General features: G+C 52.1%; 1 protein-coding gene across 1 annotated transcript; it reads left to right on the forward strand.

Moving 5' to 3' along the window:
• The first annotated feature begins 623 nt into the window (after nucleotides 1–623).
• Nucleotides 624–16,668, forward strand: LOC120394998 (killer cell lectin-like receptor subfamily F member 1). The gene is made up of 5 exons (XM_039519172.1): nucleotides 624–732; nucleotides 11,072–11,239; nucleotides 14,322–14,476; nucleotides 15,155–15,267; nucleotides 16,545–16,668. Exons 1-5 carry the CDS (start codon nucleotides 648–650, stop codon nucleotides 16,666–16,668), a joined length of 645 nt encoding a protein of 214 aa, XP_039375106.1. The 5' UTR covers nucleotides 624–647.
• The last annotated feature ends 2,756 nt before the right edge of the window (nucleotides 16,669–19,424 follow it).

Below are 19,424 nucleotides of genomic sequence, written 5' to 3' on the forward strand. Positions count from 1 at the left end.
CGTGCGTGTGAGCACAAGCACCAGCAGGAACTGAACCAAGCAGCTTCAGAGCTAAAAGTGTGAGCCTTTCTACAGTGTGAACAAGAGAGCCAGGGGCTGTAACAGACCCACATCCTCTGCAGATCAGCACAGCCGGGGACACAAAACACGCCATGGCCAATGATTTATACAGGTCCATATACCCCCCCGCCACTGCTGCCCCTCAATGCCCTGGTGGGTTTGCTGAGTTTCCCAGAATGCACTGCTTCTGGGGGCTGGGCTGGGACGTGTGGGATCGGTACCCAAGGACATCTCTGTGGAAACCATTTAGGAGCCCGCAAGTGCGGACTCAGGGCGAACTTGCATCAGTTTGACACCCGGTTCAGCAAAGCCAGCCAGGGGCCCTGACCTGCTTGTATTCAAAGCTGTTCTGTCCAACCAGTGCAGGTCTCCAGCACAGTCCAGGGGAGGGTGGAGGAGAGATGTAGATCAGCCCACACATGCGCTTGGTACCTGCGTTTCCTGTGTGGTTTCCCTTGAAGAACGGTCAGTGCTGGTGGGAGCCCTGCGCTGCACAGACCGAGTCTGAGGGCCAGTTAATGGGAGGGGGGGCTCCTTCCCCTCTCTGAGCACCTGCTGGGAAATCAAACCAGGGCCATGCTTGGCCAATGGAGGATGAAGAGGGCTACACGGTATTAAACCTCCGTCCGAAGCAGAGACAACCAGGCCGCCCTCCGGGAGCTGGGCCCCAAGGTAAGTGACTGAGCATTCTCCCAGGCCGTCCACTTTCACAACGCAGCGATTACAGGGTGCGGCTGGGGCGTCACAGTGGGTAGGTCTACACTTACCTGCCGGTTCGACGCGGAGAGTTCGACTTTTCGGAGTTCGAACTATCGCGTCTAATCTGGACGCGATAGTTCGAACTCCGGAAGCGCTCCGTTCAACTCTGATACTCCACCACTGCAAATGGCGGTGGCGGAGTCGACCTTGGAGACGCGGAGTTCGGTCCCGTGGCGTCTGGACGGGCAAGTCAGTCGAACTAAGGTAGCTATTCGCGTAGCTGAAGTCGCGTACCTTAGTTCGACCCCCCCCTCCCGTAGTGTAGACTGTGGCAAAGTCCCGTCTCAGTCTCCCCAGCCTCTGCTGTTTTTAGCTCTGGTGAGACCAGCTAGGGTAATGCAGTCCCCCTTAGGACTCAGGGGAAGTCTGTCCCCTGTCTTCTCACCAGTCTTAATTAAAGTATTTTTACCCTGCCTTGTAGGAGAGCGTCCTGCCACTCTGCCTGGGAAGGCTTGCTGCTCCAATACTCCTGGTAGCCAGGCTCCTTCTCTCTCTGCTTTCGCCCCCCCTTCCTTCCTCCCAGGAAGGGGTTTAAAAAGGTCTCAGGCAGCTCCAAGTTGTAACCAGCTGATCCTAATTACCCTCAGGTAGCTCCCCTCAGCTGATTCTAATTTGCTACCTCAGCTGAACCTGCTTGACCTGTAGTTGCCTCTCAGTTGATAAGGAGGAGGGCCTTTTAACCCTCTGGGACTGACTCCTCCCCCCCCTCTGGCAACTGTCTGTCCTGAGTTTATCACACATCCCCCCCCCCTGCTCAACACTACAGGGTTGGGCTACTTGGGTCGGCAAAACAGTGTACCCTTGAAAGGCCATCCGCGGTGCCATGCTTGATTCCAGACCTATGTTGTACTCTGAAGTGGAAGGGTTGTAGCGACAGGAACCACCTGGTCACTCTCGCATTTTTCTCTTTGTTTTGGTGCATCCACTTCAGGGGAGCATGGTCCGTGACAAGGGTAAACTTCCGTCCGAGTAGGTAATAGCGAAGACTTTCAATGGCCCACTTTACGGCCAGGCATTCCTTTTCAACTACGGCATATTTCCGTTCCCTGGGCAGGAGTTTCCTACTGAGGAACAGGACGGGGTGTTCTTCCGCTCCAACCAGTTGTGAAAGCACCGCTCCCAACCCAACTTCTGAGGCATCCGTTTGCAAGATAAACTCCTTCTCCCAGTCTGGAGCTACCAGCACTGGGTCAGTGCAGAGCGCGGTCCGCAGATCTGCAAATGCCTCCTCAGCCGCGCTAGACCATTTCACTATATCTGGGCCACGGGCTTTCGTTAGGTCAGTTAGCGGGCATGCCCTGGTGGCGAAGTGGGGGATGAACCGCCTGTAGTACCCCACCAGCCCCAGGAATGCTCTGACCTGTTTCTTCCGGACAGGTCGGGGCCAATTCTGTATTGCCTCTAACTTGTTGAGTTGGGGCTTTACCACACCTCTCCCCACTATATATCCAAGGTATTTGGCTTCTGCTAGCCCAATTGCGCATTTGGAGGGATTTGCAGTCAGCCCTGCCTTCCTCAAGGTGTCCAGGACTGCTTCCACCTTCCCCAAGTCGTCTCCCAATCCGGACTATGGATAATGACGTCATCAAGAGAGGCGGCCGCATACCTACCATGTGGGCGTAACAGTTTGTCCATGAGTCGTTGGAAGGTGGCAGGAGCCCCATGTAAACCGAACGGGAGGACAGTGTATTGATACAGTCCCTCTGGAGTTGAAAAGGCCGTCTTCTCTTTGTCGGCCCTGGCCAAGGGAATTTGCCAATAACCCTTAGTCAGGTCAAGGGTGGACAAAAATCGTGCTTTCCCAGTCGGTCAATTAGCTCATCTATCCGGTATAGGGTACACATCAAATGGGGACACCTCATTCAGTTTCCGGAAGTCATTGCAAAACCTCATACTGCCATCCGGCTTAGGTACTAGGACCACTGGGCTTGACCATTGGCTATGAGACTCTTCAATGACCCCTAGCTTCAACATTTTCCTGACTTCTGACTTGATCTCTTCTCTTTTCGCCTCCGGGATCCGGTATGGCTTTACATTCACCTTCACTCCCGGCTCTGTGAGGATGTGATGGTGAACCTCAGTAGTCCGGCCTGGCTTTTCTGAGAACACGTCCTGGTTGCGTTCAATCATGTGGATTACCTCCGCTCGTTGGTCAGAGGTCAATTCTGGGGATATTCCCACTTGGCCAGGCAGGTTGCTCTCGGGAGGGGGTGACCCTATAGTGACCACATGCGCTTCTCTGTCTTGCCAAGGTTTCAACAGGTTCACATGATAGATTTGTTCCAGCTTCCGGCGTCCGGGCTGTCGGACTTTGTAATCGACCTCTCCAACGGCTTCTATTATCTCGTACGGCCCCTGCCATCTGGCCAGGAGCTTGCTCTCTGCTGTGGGTACGAGTACCATCACCCGATCTCCCACCTGGAATTTTCAGGTCGTCGCCTGGCGATTGTAATATGTTTGTTGGGCCCCTTGTGCTCTCTCCATGTGTTCCCGCACTATGGGAGTGACTTGGGCTATCCTGTCTTTCATCTGCAACACATGCTCGATGACGTTTCTCCCTGGGTTCGGCTGTTCTTCCCAACTTTCTTTGGCAATGTCCAGTATGCCGCGGGGGTGGCGACCATATAACAGTTCGAACGGGGAAAACCCAGTCGAAGTCTGAGGCACCTCCCTGATCGCAAACATTAGGTACGGTAGCAGGGTGTCCCAGTTCCTCCCATCCCGGCTCACCACCTTCCGTATCATGTTCTTCAACGTCCTATTAAAACGCTCGACGAGGCCATCGGTCTGCGGATGATAGACTGATGTCCTTAGGGTCCTTATGTGGAGCATTGCACATAGATCCTTCATTAATTTAGACACAAAGGGAGTTCCTTGATCTGTCAGGATCTCTTTGAGTATTCCCACTGTAGCGAAAATTTGGATTAATTCTTTAGCTATGGTCTTGGACGTAGTGTTCCGTAGGGGAATGGCCTCGGGGTATCGGGTGGCATAATCTAGCACCACCAGTATGTGCTGATGGCCCCGGGCTGATCTTTCTAACGGCCCTACTAGGTCCATAGCTATCCGCTCAAAGGGGACTTCAATAATCGGGAGAGGTACCAAAGGTGCCCTTGCGGGTCGGGGCCCGTGTAACTGGCATTCTGGACAGGAGGCACAATATCGTCGGACCGCTGCATATATTCCAGGCCAAAAAAACCTCTGTAGAATTCGGTCCAGGGTTTTATCTACCCCTAGATGTCCCCCGAACAAATGGCTGTGAGCTAGGTCCATCACACCCCTCTGATGTTTCTGTGGTACTAGGAGCTGTTCCACGACTTGCTCTTGGATACGGACAACACGGTACAGCAGATCCTTCTTGATCATATAATACGGCCCTGGGCCCTTGGCTCTCCCTTCCACAGGGACCCCATTCACCTCCACTACTTCTTTGCGAATGTTCTGGTATACTGGATCATTGGCCTGATCCTGTCCAAAATTCTCTAGTGAAGTTCCAAGTTGCCCAAACTCAGAGGGTTCTATCTCCCCCTCTTCTTCAAGGGAGGTCCCTGGGGAACTGGGCCCGGCTACTGGCTCCCCAACCTCCTGCCTAGTCCCCTCGTCCGTTGGGCCAACTCTCTCCCCTACGAGTATAGGCTTCTGATTCTGGGCCAAGATGCTCGTTCCCCTCCTCTTATCTGCCCTCCTTTCTCGCCGAGTCTTCCTGGTTTTCCCAGGGGGCGAGAATAAGTCCTGGGCAAATTCTTGGAAGGCTGGGGGGTTGCTAGCTATTGAGGCCATCCCATTGCTCTCTGTGGTGTTATCTTCTTCTGACTCCACTCCAGGAAGTAGACTGCCAAACCCTGGGAAGTCTCGTCCTATGAGGACTGGGTAGGGGAGTTTTGGGACCACCCCCGCCATCACCTTAGTGGGGTTTCCTTGGACCTCTATTTTCACTCGGATGGTCGGATAGTAATTTACATCCCCATGGACACAGGATATCCCTGTGCGCTTGGCCCGGGATAGTTGATCATACCCGACCAGCTTTCCCGAGACCAGCGTGACTGCACTTCCTGAGTCTACTAACGCGGTGGTCTTTATACCATTCATTTTGACTTGCCTAGTATATCTATGAGGGACCATCGCTACTCCTACTAGGCTTATCAGGTCACATAACTCTTCTAGATTTCCCAGGTCGCATTGCATGGGCTCCTCTAGGTTTGGGCATTGGGCAGCTATATGCCCTATCTCTCCACATGCATAGCATCGGTACCCTCCTCGGGGCAGCCCCTTAATTTTTGGGCTGTGGGGCCTTACCCCCCGAGTCTCTCTCTCCCAGTCCCCAGGTCCCTCCGAGTACTTTGGCTGCTCTTCGTTCTCCTTCTTCCCTGCCATAGTTCGGCCTGGAGCTATGGCAACTCGGGCCCTTGGTACGTAGCCTTGCCTCCTATCCTGGCGCCTCCCTTCCCCAATGGTCCGAGAGAGTTCCTGTGCTGCTAGATGTCTCTCTACAAGGGCAACTAGCTCATCAAAGGAGGAGGGATCATTTTGACTGACCCATCCTCGTATGTCCGGCGGTAGCCCTCTCATGTACCTGTCCACAACTATGGTTTCCACGACTTCCTCCGGCCGGCGGGTCTCGGGGCACAGCCATTTCCGGGCCAGATGGATCAGGTCAAACAGCTGGGACCTCGGGGCTTTGTTGGCTCGGTATTTCCACTCGTGGAACCTCTGCACCCTTATAGCTATCGTCACGCCAGACCTTGCCAGGATCTCGGCCTTTAGCTGGGAGTAATCGGAAGCTGCTTCTGTTGCCATATCAAAATACGCTTTCTGTGCCTCCCCACACAGAAAAGGTGCCAGGATACTGGCCCACTGGTCTTGGGGCCAGGCCTCCCGCCGGGCCGTCCTCTCAAACGCAAGGAGATACGCCTCCACGTCATCATCCACTGTCATCTTCTGTAAGTAGCGGCTGGCGTGCAGGGGCCGAGTCCCATGGGGGCCGTGCGTTAGGGTGGTCAGGGCCTTTAGCTGGTTCACAACCTCATGCAAGGTGGCTCGATCCTGAGCCGCTTGGCTCATCAGGAGTTGATTTGTCTCCTGCTGCATTCGTACCGCCTCCTGCTGGGCAGCCATCTGCACCCTGGTAGCTTCTTGCTGGGCCGCAGTGGCCTGCACCAATGCCTTCACTACATCTTCCATTTTTATTTTTATTTTTTTGGGGGGTGCTTTTACCCTGCCCCGAGACGGTTTGCCGCAAAGTCTCACTGAATCCCACTCCTCAAACCACGTGTGGCAAAGTCCCGTCTCAGTCTCCCCAGCCTCTGCTGTTTTTAGCTCTGGTGAGACCGGCTAGGGTAATGCAGTCCCCCTTAGGACTCAGGGGAAGTCTGTCCCCTGTCTTCTCACCAGTCTTAATTAAAGTATTTTTACCCTGCCTTGTAGGAGAGCGTCCTGCCACTCTGCCTGGGAAGGCTTGCTGCTCCAATACTCCTGGTAGCCAGGCTCCTTCTCTCTCTGCTTTCGCCCCCCCTTCCTTCCTCCCAGGAAGGGGTTTAAAAAGGTCTCAGGCAGCTCCAAGTTGTAACCAGCTGATCCTAATTACCCTCAGGTAGCTCCCCTCAGCTGATTCTAATTTGCTACCTCAGCTGAACCTGCTTGACCTGTAGTTGCCTCTCAGTTGATAAGGAGGAGGGCCTTTTAACCCTCTGGGACTGACTCCTCCCCCCCCTCTGGCAACTGTCTGTCCTGAGTTTATCACAAGACCCACAGGAGCTGAAATTTACTGGGAGTTGGCGCCCAACTCCACTGGACGGCTCTGACAGTCCCAGCCTGGGCCTTTACACGCCGCATGTCAGAGAAGGGATGAGGGAAAGCGTCTCGGGGCGTGTGGATGACCCACAGAGTGAAGCACAACTCCCTGCAGCAGAGAGTGAGTGAAGATACTCCCTGTATTTCCAGTGTCACTGCTAAGGGCTTGATCTGGCTAATACTTACTTGTGGGTGTAGGATTTCCTACTGTGAGTAGCACCATTGACGTCTGGCATTTTCTTCAGCATTGCACAGTGGGAAAGTATCAAACCAACAAAGTACCCAGTAAATGTTAGGGCTCCGATAAATCCACCGGTGCGGTGCTTGACTGACCACCAGTAAGTGTATTTTCAGTGGACATTGAATGCAAACAATGGGATATGTTGACACTGCTGTGATAGACAATGGAAAATGCCCTGTAGCCTTATTATGAAATCTGAATGTGCATCATCATTCAGGGGGTTCCCACAGCCTAGGATCTTAGTCTAAATGAAGACTGATGCCACATTTTCCATAAGGACGAGGTAGCCAGACAATGTTGCACCAATTTAATGTGAATGTCAGTGGTCCCAGACGTTATTCTTTCCTTCCTTTGCCAGCGAGGACTGGGGAAATACTGCAACAAATCTTCCCAGAGATTTGTTTGAATTTTGAGCTGCGTTTGGGCCCCTTTTGTGCTCACTTCCTGCATATATCCTAACTTACAAGCTCCTGAGCAGGAATAATTGCTCAGGAAATTATTACATGCTTGGAAACAGGGAATTTTTAGGCAAATATTGGAGAAGTTCCCCAGCAAGGGGCACGGTGAGTTTCCAGTCTGCAGGGGAAGGGGTCTGTAGGGGGCAGGGAAGGAAGCGTGGCACAGCGCCATCAGGTGGTCACTGCAGGTATCTCTCAGGATGGGCAGTGGCAGGAGGGGGAGGCTAGAGAGACACCTGGGATAGGTCTACACTGCAGCTGGACACGTGTCTCCCAGCCCAGGTAGCCAGACACACTCTGCCACCTCCCAGCTGCAGGGCAGGCAGGTACCCTTAGAGCTGCAGTTCCAGGGGTCTCTGAGCGAGGGCTGATCGGCCACAGGTTTTCTACCACTGCAACTATCAGTTTAGAAACAACACAGTGACACTGGTGCAACCGCTGGGGAGGACCTGGTTAGAAAGGTGCCTTGTGCTGCTCTAGCTCATTCCTGTCCTCGTGGGTTCAGCTTCCCAATGCTGCATTCTGGGGGCACCGCCCGGAGGATGCTCCGCTGGGGCTGAGGGGGAGAACGACCCCCGGTGGGGGCTGCGCTGGCCCCAGAGGGGAGCCCATCCACGGGTGTGTTACTGTCCCTCCCGCTGGGGTTGACGGTGTGTTACCAAACACGACTCTTCCAGGTTCCCCTCGGTACCCGCGCTGGATCTGGGTGGCCCTAGGGCTGGCCGGGGCCGGGTGCCTCGTCCTGCTGGGAGCGGTGGTAGCGCTGGCTGTCTGGGGTGAGTAACTCGAGGCCACTGAAGCATTTAACAGGCACACGGACGTTATTTGTAATAGAGGGTCGCACACTTCGTAGCTTGTGTCGAGCTCACTGCACCGACCAGGGGCTCCTGGCAGCCCCTTCCCCCCCCCCCATTGCAGGGACTCCCTGCAACCCATCCCCCTCCCTCATCCCAGGGGTTCATTGTCCCCCATTCTCCCCCCATTTGCCAGGCGCGCTGTGTACCCCTCCCCCCATGCCAGGGGTTCTGCACGTCTCTCCCATTCCTCCCTCCCCCCACACCAGGGTCACACATTGTCTCTCCCCATGGCAGGGTCTTGGTGTCCCCCCACTTCTGCCTCCCCATCTCCAGGTCCCCACTTTCCCCCCCTAGGTTTGCCCCCTGGCCAGGTTTTCCCAGGATTGCCCCTTTGTTGAGGTCGCTGTCCTGGGAGATCTGCCCAGGTGCTCAGCGCACGCTGTCAGCTGTGCAGCGTTATGGGCTCAGGATCACGCTGGGTATTTGTACCGCAGAGGTGGCAACCTTCCCCCGCAACCCCATCTCCACTCCGGGTCTCTGCTCCCCCTCACCACTGCCTCATCCCTCTCATCCCCACTCCGCTTCCCCCCTACTAACTGTGCCTGGCAGGCTCGTATTTCTGTTAGAGGTCAGGCTACAGACAGCGTCCACACGCAGCAAGTTAAGCTGCTGTCTGTGATCTGTGCAGGGGATGCCGGAGAGACTTTCTGCTGGCAGCACCAGGCAGCCTGGGAAGCCTGATTTTCCCCTGAATCCGGCTTTCCTGGGGTTCCGATTTACACCAGAATCAGCTGGATTCTGCCCATCAGTGCCTAGAACAGTCCCTGGAATGGCGGGATGGGTCGAATGCAGCGTTCCAAAGTTACCACATTACAAACAGAGAAATGCTGCCACGTTGGGGCCAGGCCCCCACCCCAGTGCAGCAGCACCGAGAGGCACAGGTGAGATTGGGGCTGCACAAACATACCACGAGACAATCCCTGCTCCAAGGGGCTCAGAGTCCAGCTAAGCACCATGAATTCCCCCCTCCTTCCACAACCCCGCTGTGAGTCCAGCTCTGAGTCCAGTCCATGGGTGACACTTAATCGCCACGCTGCGGGTCAGATGTTATCCCAGCAGGTGCAGTTAGGAGCTTAGTACATGACACTCGTGTGTGCTGACTGGGACAGCATCACTGTTACACTTCCCCTGCGTGTGTGACACACCCAGCCTATGTGTAACCCCTCTGCCAGGTGGTGTCACCAGCAGCAAGGGCCGGGTTCAACATCTAGGGGTTCCTCTTAACAACACAAATCAGAACTGGCTTGAGCCCCCAGCCAGTAATCTGGGAAAACTAAATATCCTTGGGTGCTTCTAAGAGACAAAACTTCCCATGTGTACAACAAACAAAAACTTTTAGTTAAAGGGAACCCAGCATTAATTTGGGAAAACACCCCCCCCCCACGATTGGTAAGTCCAAACACCCACCCCCCTGTACGCTGGGCAGTGTCCTTTGCCTCAGTTTCCCACTTTCCAATGTGAAAGTCAGATGAACAAACATGCCACTCCCTGCTCCCTCCACTGCATCCCACTCATAGCTGCCGTCCTTAGTCAGTGAAGATCCAGAGTTTAGAGGTGCAGTCACATGAGCTCCCCCCTCACTGACGCTGCTTGTCGCTCACTGCCATCTGACGTCTAAGAATCAGCCCCTAGACCTGCTCAGCAGTGATCTCAGCTCTAGGAACCACTGAACAGAAACAAGGACTCTCAGTTGAGTCCAGTCAGCTCTCTTTAAACACTGGAGAAGGGAGGATGTGTCTACACTACAATTAAACACCTACAGCTGGCCTGGAGCAGCTGACTCAGGCTGTGAGTCTGTAAAATTGCTGTGTAAACATTTGGGTTTAGGTTAGAACCTAGGCTCTAGGACTCTCCCCACACTAGCAGACTCCCAGCATCCAGTTTCCAGCCTAAGCCTACATATGTACATTACAATTCTAAAATCCTGCAGCTCAAACCCAAGGCAACTAACACCAGCCAACCACAGATATTTAACTACTGTGGAGACATAGCTTAACACTACAGGCAGACACCACAGACAATCATAACTCTATTTTACCCATACACCAATCCTCAGAGTTGGCATCCCTACCCCGTGCTTAGCAAAGTGAGGTTCAGGTTAGGGTGACCCCCTCAATCAGGTCAGGCAAAGCACAGTTCTGCTGCCCTTGACCTGTACAATCAGTAGAACAACATTTCATTACCCTGCATTCAATTTGTAACCCATCACCAGCCAAAATTGATCACTTTGACAAAGCGGGTCTGTCTGCTGAACGCCTAGCCAGAGTAGGCGTGTCTATGCAAATACATTCTGCTCCTGAGACCTTCCCCCAGTTCATTAGAGAATATTTAAAAATAAACGATACAAAGTGTTTGAAGCATCAGTTATTGTGTCATTGGGGGTAACATACAGGTTGTAGGGGGATGTTAGCGTTTGGGTATTGGACGGCATATACATATACACAGTCTGTCATGTCCCCAATGCGGGGTATATGGTGGGTGGGTTCAAGGTACAGCCAGCAAGCAGTGAGGGCACATCACTCATACAAACAGGTTATGGATAGTCGTGGGCATGAATAAATGAGCGGACTGGGTAATGGTGATAGGGTGCCCCTCACAGGGCAGAGTTCAGTTTGGCTGGTTCAGGGCTCAGGGGATAAAAGTCCAACAGGGGAAGTTTACAGGTCTCTTCCCCCTTGTGGGTGCGCGAAGTCACGCCAGCTCACTCTTGGTATTGACGGTGGCCGGTGACGTGCTCTGTGTAAATGTCTCTGGACCACCGAATAGCGTCCGAGACCATGTAGTGAATGAGTTTGTCTCTCTGCCCCTGGCCTAGCTGCGATGGAACCTTGATTTTACACCCTCTACAGGCTGGTTTTTAATCCCTAAATAGTTGCCTTAGAAGTGACTGTGATGATGTTTTGAAGTTTCCCAGATGCACATCTTGTGTGAAGGACAGACCAGAGGAGCTACAAACGCATCAGAGAATGATGGTGCCAGAATCGTCAGTAGCACTGAATGCAGCTCCTGCCTGGAGGATTTCCGGTCTCGCTTGAAATCAATTCTGTGTGATCCCCACAATGGCAGCTTGGCAGGTAACCCCGGCTCCTACTGTCCCAGAACCAGGAGTCACTCTTCCTGGAAGAGTTTGTAGACTCCCTGTGACTGAAAACCCAGTCACTGTGTTAAAGGGACACTGTCAGCTTGAAATACCATGGGCTAGATTCTCATTCGCACCAAGGTCCCTTCATTTACACTACTCCAGCACTGACATCCCCTGCTGCTCATAAACCATTAGTCAGGCCCTCAAAAATCATAAGATTTTAGAAAAATAATACTTTTGCGGTTGGGTTTTTTTTTTCTTACTCACTTTCTGGTTTCTGAGCTTCTAGGTTGCACTAAAGTCACATTTTCAAACTTTTCTTTTTTAAAAAAAAGTGAAATTCTCACAATCCCCTGACTCCAAGAGCTGGGGCTCAAAGGAAAAAACACCAAATATAATTAAACTTGTGATTAAATGTGAGAGTTGGCAACACTGCCGCTTGGGCAGTGAAAAGGAGGCTAAATGTAGGAGGAAAGTTACAGTTTCCAGGGGAACCCGTTTATTTTAACCAAAAACTGGAAAATGTCAACTGAAACATTTTCTGCGGTGATTTTCATTCTGAAAGAAAAAGGCAATTTTTTGGGTCAAGAAAAGTGGACAGAAAATTTTCAATCAAGTCTGCTCATAACTACGGCAGGAGAACAATGTTCAGCCAGCAGGGTGATGTTTAAGTTGATGGGGGGGCGGAACGGGACGACCTTTTAATATGCTTGAATGCTTTGGGTGTCATGATGTGCTATACACCCCAAGCGCCTCTGTCTTTTTTCACTTCATCCATCCCAGTGGGTGGGTGCAAGACACATGCTGTGGCTGCCTTTGTCTGTATGGCTGGGTTACTCTCCCTTGTTGGCTGCACTGGTGTTGTGGCTGGGTTGGTCCCAGGATGTGAGAGAGACAAGACCACGGGCCAACTTCTGATGGTGAAAGTTACAAACTTTGGAGCTCCACAGAGCTCTTCTTCGGGGTTTCCTCTGATTTCCTCCCCCAGCCCCAAAGAAGAGCTCTGTGGAGCTTCGCGTTTATATCTTCCACCAACGGAAGTTAGTCCAGGAACAGGAATTACCCAGCTTGTCTCTCTCTTTCCTTGTTGCCACCGTCCTCTTTATCTCCATCTGTTTCACATCAGATGTCTAGGCTGGGAGCTCTTTGTGCAGGGGCGGCTCCAGGCCCCAGCACACCAAGCGCGTGCTTGGGGCAGCATGCCGTGGGGGGATCTTTGCCGGTCGCTGGGAGGGTGGCAGGCAGGGCTCTGGTGGACCTCCCGCAGACGTGCCAGTGGAGGGTCCGCTGATCCTACAGCTTCGGTGGAGCTGCGAGACTAGCGGACCCTCCACAGGCACGTCTGCGGGAGGTCCACCGGAGCCACGGGACTGGCAACCGGCAGAGCACATGCTGCCGTGCTTGGGGTGGCGAAATGTCTGGAGCCGCCCCTGTCTTTGTGGCAGAGATTGTCTTAGTATGTTTGTGGAGCAGGGTGACCAGATGTCCCAATTTTATAGGGACAGTCCTGATTTTTGGGACTTTTTCTTATATAGGCTCCCTCCTATTACTCCCCACCCCGTCCCGATTTTTCACACTTGCTGTCTGGTCACCCTAGTGTGCAGCATCCCTAGCCCAACCCCAACCCCGATCCAGGGCAGGAACCTCTCAGCTCTACTGTATTTCTTTGTATTGCAGTCCTGCCTCGGGGATCGAGGACCCCTTGTGCCAGATGCCATAAAAAACACGTCCCCAAAAGACAATCCCTTCCCCAGGGAGTGAACAGTCTAAGCACAATAAACAAGGCTCAGCCCTTTGTGCAGAGGAGCAGCAGTGACATCTAGTGGGCAGAATAATTCCCATTGCTAGAGCACGGACAATCTTACACTAGTGTAATAATACAGCTGCTCGAGATGCTGGATCCCAAAGTGCTTTACAAACCACATAGTACTTATGGGAATCATTTCCCCCACCACTGACATGCAGCCACCTCTGGGGTGAAACTCAACAGCTGTTCAGCAGCACACAACACTGGCAGACGATCTCTTAGGGGAACGGTTGAAGCAGAATCCACTTCCCTATTGGAATTTCCCAGGGCATTTGCGGGAGGCAAATTGTAGTCCCCTGAACTGTAATTTGAACCGACTCAGACCTCCACCATTAAAGAAGAGCTGTAGGATTTGTAATGACCATAATGGGACCTTGCTTTTAACTCTCAGCTGAATCGTGACACCAGCAGAGGTGCAGCGCCCCCAGCTGCCAGGTTGGGTCTCTGGGTTCAGTTCTACCTTAGTCAGGGGTGTCCCTCCTTCTCAGTCACCCCTATTATTTGTTTCAACACTGAGTTTCCCTTGAGGTCTCCCATCAGGGCCCAGCCTGAGTCTGTCTCTGTTCAGCTTTTATAAGCTGACATAGTCAACCCCCAAGGAATTACATTTGAATGCACCAAGCCAGAGATTCCTCCCACCCAGTGATTCCTGCATCGAGCCCAGAACTTGTGACTGAGTCAGAGCAGATCTTTAGTAAGAAACCAGCTCTGTGTAAAGACTTGGAGCGAATTCTCTCCTCTCTGGCCTCCCAGCACCTTGCTGCCCTGGCCTACAGCGTGCCCGGCTGTTCGAGTGCTGGCCCTGAGGCAAGCCCTCGCTAGTACATTGAGAGCAAAGGCTCTTTACCTGCCTGTAGGGGAAACTCAGCAATATCTAGAACTAGAGCTGGTACATTTGTAAACCTATTTTATGGAAAATGTGACAAGAAATGGAAGTTTGCTGTCCTTTGAAGGAAGTAAAAAGCAAAACTGCTCCCTCTCATTTCCAGTGGGGAAAATGTTAAGGGTAAGTGGTTTTTTCCTCATGAAAACTAAATGAAATCCTGCCCATGGAAAAAAATCTGTATTTCCATTTTATATTTACTCACACACACACACACACACACACACAGTGTCAAAAAAATGAACAATTTCAACTACAATAAACACTTTCCTTTTGGTCAAAATGGCAATTCCCGTTAAAAAAGAACTTGAACAAGCATTTTCAGCCAGCTGCAGTTTGAATTTTCAGAATGAATGACACCTCTGTTCCCATCTCCCCCTCCAGGGGGCTCCGGGTGCAAACTCTGCCCCAGGGACTGGCTGCTGCATGGGGACAAGTGCTACTGGCTGTCTAAAGAGAGTAAAGACTGGACTGGGAGCCGTGACGACTGCTCGGGGAAGAGCTCTCGCATGCTCGTGATCCAGAACCGGGAGGAGATGGTAACAAAATACAGGCTCATCAAACTCCAGCTGGAGAGAGACGTGTGTCACTAGTTACAATCCCAGAGCAGCAGGTTTATCCAGCCTGGCTCTAGTCCTCTGCCCCATTTCTCCAAACTCTGCTCTGGGGGGTTTTCTCCCCTTCTGGGGCATCTGGCTGATTAACATACAGTTCAGAACAAGACCCCCACAGCGTTCCCACCCCAGACTGCCCAGCTGGCTCCTGCAGGCTCTGCCCCCCCGAGCCCTGTCTGGGAGCTCAGCAGAGTCAGTCTGCACAGAGCTACTCACAGAACCCCCCTACTCCACCAAATCTCACCCTGCCTTGACTGACCTCGGGCTGCCCTTGTAGCCCCACCAGGCCTGGATCCTGGTCACCTGCTTCCCTCACCTGAACCTCTCAGCCCAGGGGCACCTAGTCACAGGTGGGGCTGAACACAGGACTCCCTTAAAGGGCCAGCTCACCAAGGACTGGTGCTGGTTTTACCATGTCTTCATAGAGAGACTCTGCCCACCCAGGGGCGAGGGTGAATTAGCTCAGGGGCTGATGGGTTCTCCTGCTGGCATTATGGGCGGAGCCACTGAAGCCAAAAGCAGGTATTAAACAGGAGCACTAAGGGAATTCTTCTAGCCTGTTACGGCATATTCACCCCTCCCCCTCTGCTTGGCACCTCACAGGATTTCATACAGGATGTTACACAAGGTTCAAGCTACGTCTGGATTGGACTTACGGTGACACCCGCAGGGGGGAAATGGACCTGGGTGGACGGTTCCCCGTTAGATCCAATGCTGTAAGTGCTGCCTGACATTTCCTGTTTGAGATGTTTGGGAAAAGCTCCCATTGTATAACTTGCTGATGTTAAATATCCAATGTCTGTCTAAGGCCTTAAAAGTTTTACCAGCGTAACTACCTCGGTTAAAGGTATTTTTGCTGTGCCTGCAAAGGCCCTAGTGTAGCTGCAGTTATACCATTGTGCCTGTGCTTATAGCAGTGTAGCCTATGCTGATCGGGGGCACGGGCATAAGCTGTAGTGGTAGAAGCCCTTAGATATGGATATAGCTGTGTCCACACTACAGGGCTTCCAGTATAACTGCACCAGAAACCCCCACTAGCGAAGTCCAGGGCTAAGGTGCTGATCTGGCCCCCATTACCATAGTATCTGAACAAACAGAACAGGGCAATTATCCGGTGATCCATTCTATCGGCTACACTAAGCTTCTGGCAGTCAAAGGTTTAGGGTTGCCCCATACACAAGGTTGCATCCCTGATCATCTTGGCTAATAACCATTGATGAACCTACCCTCCATGAACTTACCCAGTACTTTTTTGAACCCAGTTATACCACCTGCACGAGAGGCACAGCGCTTATGTCGATGTAGTAGGGCAACCCAGTGCCCACACAGATGTTGCGTCACTTACATTGCCCATTGGCTGTCATTCCTGTCAATTTCACCCTCTGCTCTGTAGCCTGGGGCTCACAGCTGGAGCCATGAAATTGACAAGAAAGATTGGTTGGCTCCCTGCTGTGAAATTGAGCCCTATGCCACACTTACAGCTGAGGCTGTTACCCCAGGGTGGTTGAGGGGCTCCAGCTGTGAGCCCCACGGAGCTGTCAGTGCCCCACTTCAGTCGGTGTGAGTGCACCTGTTAAGGTCGTGCATCACTAGCAGGAGGAGGATAGCATGGAGACTAACAGCTGATTGAATTACTTTGGTGGCTGTATGTTGAACTAAATTAAGTCAACCTAATTTTGTAGCGTAGACAAGCCTCAGACTTTGTTTTTAAAGGAAAACCGAGATGCAGGAGCTCAAGGTGGCCACTTCCAACAAAAAAGCACCAGGCCACTGACCCATGAGTTTCAGCCTAGTTCATTCCTTGCCAGAGACCCTCTAACTCAGCTCACCTCCTGGGCTGCCTTCTCACCTGAAGCTCTGTAGGAAAGTTACAAAGATGAAGGACAACACCAGAGCCAAGCTTCCCATTAGAGAGAGGTGTTATCTTTCTTCCCCCTATGGGCTTTTCCTTGTTAAAGAGAACCACCATGACACTGACTCTCTAATTCTGCAGCTCCCAAGTCTCAGGCTCTGCTGAAGGGAACAGCTGTGGCTGGATAAGAGGCAGCCAGATTCAGTCTGAGACATGTGGTGCTGAGTTCAAATGGATCTGCCAGAAAGAAGCTGCCGTGATATAAACAGTTGGGTCTGAGGATCCACTTTTGTGTCTCTGTAATGCGCAGCATCCTGGGTTTAGTATCACGGGGCAGGATTGTGGTTTTAGGCAGAGCTCTAAGCCGGGGGCAGAGCAGAGCCCCGGGAGGTGCTGGGACTCAGGTGCCCCTCGCAGTCACAGTCCCTCCCCTCGGTCTTTCTCACTGGGCTGGGGCTCTGGGGTGTAATTTATAACTGCCCCAAACCTGTAGGAAGTTACTCCCTGAGCTGCTTCCCGGGGTACCCAGGGCTCGCCACCACCTGCCCTTTGCCTGAAGGAGCCTTGTCTGTGCCTGCCAGGGGACAGCTCCCCAATCCCACTGGCCACACACACGCGGGCTGCTGGGCCTGCAGTCACTGCAGTTAGCAATAGGCGCACTCTGCCCTCAAGCCCTCTGAGCATCTACCTAGAGCATCTGTCCCCAGACACTGGCAGTAGTCACAGAGCTGCTGCTTCCAGAGAACCAGTAACACTCCCCACCCCTCCCACCTTCACACACACTTACCTGTTCCAATTCAGATCACTGCTCCGCTTAACACACAGCGCTGACCTATGCTCAGAGTGGAATCACGCCTCAGTTCGACAAAGCCGAGAGTCAAGTAGAAGCATTGGAAACAAAAATAAAGTCATAACGTGTCCTAGAGCCTGGACTTATTTACCAAGCGAGTCTCCTGTCTAACCAAGTCCTGGTCACCTGAAATCCTTGCAGCGCTTTACAGCCAGGCTGGCTGTGACCCTTCTTTCAAGAGACCTGTGTGCTGTCAGTTTGTCTCAGAGGGGAAGGATCCAGTGTGTGTCTGTACGCCAGGATAGACCAGGCCAATCCTTTGTCTTTATTGTTAAATAGGACACACACCCACACACACCCTTCCCCACTGTTTGTTTCTGCCTGTGGATTTTGTGATATCTCACTTTGCACCAGGCTCAGTACACAAATAGCATCCAATACACAGCTGGTCAGACAAGGAGATAACCTCAGTTATCGCCTGCCTGACAAGAACATCTCTGAGGCGCATCCCCTCCTGGTGACCTGCCTTAACTCCAAGACCTTAAGGGAAACGTTTTCAATACAGATACACAGCTCCTTACATAGTATCCATGCAGACATCTCAGTAACTATGATGACCAGTGAGCTACTGGCTCTTGGTACAGACCTCATATGCCCCCTTTGGTGAACTATTATGTAGAGATCAGCCCCAGGGGAATCCCTGTAAACCACCTGCACCCTCTGCCAGTTGGCACCAAGGGGTCCCTGGGTCACATACACCTTGCCCCCAAGCCCCCTCTCTGGGCTGGCTCAGCTCCTGTCCTGTAAGCAGGGGAACTGGAACCAAGGCCCTGCTCTGATGCTGTCCACAGTGTGTTGAGAGGGTGAGTGCCAACCTCTGGGCAGACTGCTGGGAACCAGGCACAAACCCCAAACTGGCTGAGAGTTCTAGACTCTGATTTCACCAACCAACCATCCAGTGTAAACTCCTCCGGCACCGTAACAGCCTAACAGAGTCACAGACAGGCCCCTGGGGGACTCTGGTCTGTCTCGCCACCCAGCTGAGCCTGCCTGTGTGATAGAAGCAGCAAAGAATCCTGTGGCACCAGGAACCAGACTAACACGGCTACCTCTCTGATACTTGTGTGATAGAAGGTCCTTTACACTCAGAATCACAGCAATATTCAGGTTACTCCCAGATCCAAAGGTCCAGTCACTTACCCCAGGCCAACTGCTCCTTAAATCTCAAACCAAGACAGCCCTTGTCACCAATATTATATGACAATTCATTAAAAATAAAAGCTGTTATTTATAAAGTTAAAGCAGGTAAGCATGTAAATACAAATAGATTACAAATCTTAATTTTCAAAAGGGAACAGAAGCACCTAGAGCAGTGATACTCAGACCTCAGTGGTTCAGGAGCCAAATTAGCAATCAGCATTACCCAAAAGTGCCACAGGAGTGTGACTCCATTGTTTCATTTGCTATAGTGCAATCCCTATTTAAACAGTATGACAGGGGAAATATTTACTTATATATATAAACTATTCCCAAAGCAGATAAGTTAACATAGTGAAAGTTGATAAGTTAACCCTTAACATAGTAAAAGCATCCTGATCGGTTAATAATTAAATCACCCAGTGTTTTAATATGTGCTATAAAGACACAGGAGACACACAAAGGGCCATTTGTGAGCTGCAGTCTGAGTATCCCTGGTCTATACTAAGCTCTGTGTCCTTTAGGGCTAACCCAGGCTCAGCAGCTGGGGATCTCTTGCATATACTCCGAAAGCCTTGCCCCCCAGCATCCAAGCAGCACCGAGAGAGATACAGTCTGTTCTTGTATCCCACCTCCTCCTTTGTGCTCCGAGCTGTTGGGAGTTCAGCACTTCGCACTAGTTAATTCACTCTCCTGTCTGGCTCCTGTCACAGCCACAGAGGCTCCCAACACAAATGCTCCAATATCACCTTACGATGTGGGATGCGACTGTCAGAAGCAGGATTAATGCTGCAGCAGCTCACACCCATTCACTAAAGTCTAAGCACATGCTTATAATGTTAATACCTATTTTAACACACAGGTGAGCCAGCCTGACCCCAGCTGGGGATTTGTCAGTGTCCTACTGAGACATGGGAACTTTGGCATGAGCTGATACCTGGTCTGCCAGTGTCACACCTACCCCCTCCCTGCCCCTTCCAACCCAATGGGCTCCTGGAAGGGAGTGAACAGGCTTTTCCAGGGCTAATTTTTGA

The sequence above is a fragment of the Mauremys reevesii genome, unplaced genomic scaffold (assembly GCF_016161935.1).
Source record: "Mauremys reevesii isolate NIE-2019 unplaced genomic scaffold, ASM1616193v1 Contig89, whole genome shotgun sequence".
In the NCBI taxonomy this organism is placed as follows: domain Eukaryota; kingdom Metazoa; phylum Chordata; order Testudines; family Geoemydidae; genus Mauremys; species Mauremys reevesii.